The sequence below is a fragment of the Apaloderma vittatum genome, unplaced genomic scaffold (assembly GCF_000703405.1).
Source record: "Apaloderma vittatum isolate BGI_N311 unplaced genomic scaffold, ASM70340v1 scaffold24332, whole genome shotgun sequence".
NCBI classification, from domain to species: domain Eukaryota; kingdom Metazoa; phylum Chordata; class Aves; order Trogoniformes; family Trogonidae; genus Apaloderma; species Apaloderma vittatum.
In genome coordinates, this window is record NW_009705656.1 from 1,733 (window position 1) to 2,151 (window position 419).

The following is a 419-nucleotide window of genomic DNA, read 5'->3' on the forward strand; positions in this document are numbered from 1 at the left end:
GGGTGTAATGGGCTGGGGTGGGCACGCGTGTGCCTGCCGAAGGTGTTGGAAGAATCCAATGGCTTCTCTGAGGCTGGTTCTCCACTATTTGTCATTAGTGGTGAGACAGGGATGGGTGTTCGTGATTCCGTGTGTCCCTGCGGTGCCATCACGCTGCTCTGGCTGCGCTTGGGCTGACCCTGGCAAACCAGTGCAATTCCTGCCCTGCGAGCAGCCCATGAATGGGCTCCTGCCGGGACCGCAGCAGGGGAGGGCTGAGCACCGGGTGACCGTGTGCCTGCACCATGTCCCTCGCCGTGTGCTGCAGGGTGGAGGGGACTGCCCAGAGATGAGTGTGGGGGCCATCAGGCTGGCTGTGGAGGACTCGCACCCCGGCTCCTTCGTCTACGTCTTCTCGGATGCTCGGGCCAAGGACTATG

The 419-nt window shown here is 62.8% G+C and overlaps 1 protein-coding gene across 1 annotated transcript in view; it reads left to right on the top strand.

Annotated features, from left to right (window-relative positions):
* LOC104270981 (hemicentin-2-like) overlaps positions 1 to 419 on the top strand; it is a gene marked incomplete at both ends in the record, with an annotated part of 27,861 nt that overhangs the window by 1,661 nt on the left and 25,781 nt on the right. Inside the window, one exon of the mRNA XM_009865515.1 lies at positions 308 to 419. This exon is cut by the window's right edge and continues 12 nt beyond it. Within this exon, the coding sequence (XP_009863817.1) occupies positions 308 to 419 (112 nt within the window). The remainder of the gene's footprint in view (positions 1 to 307) is intronic.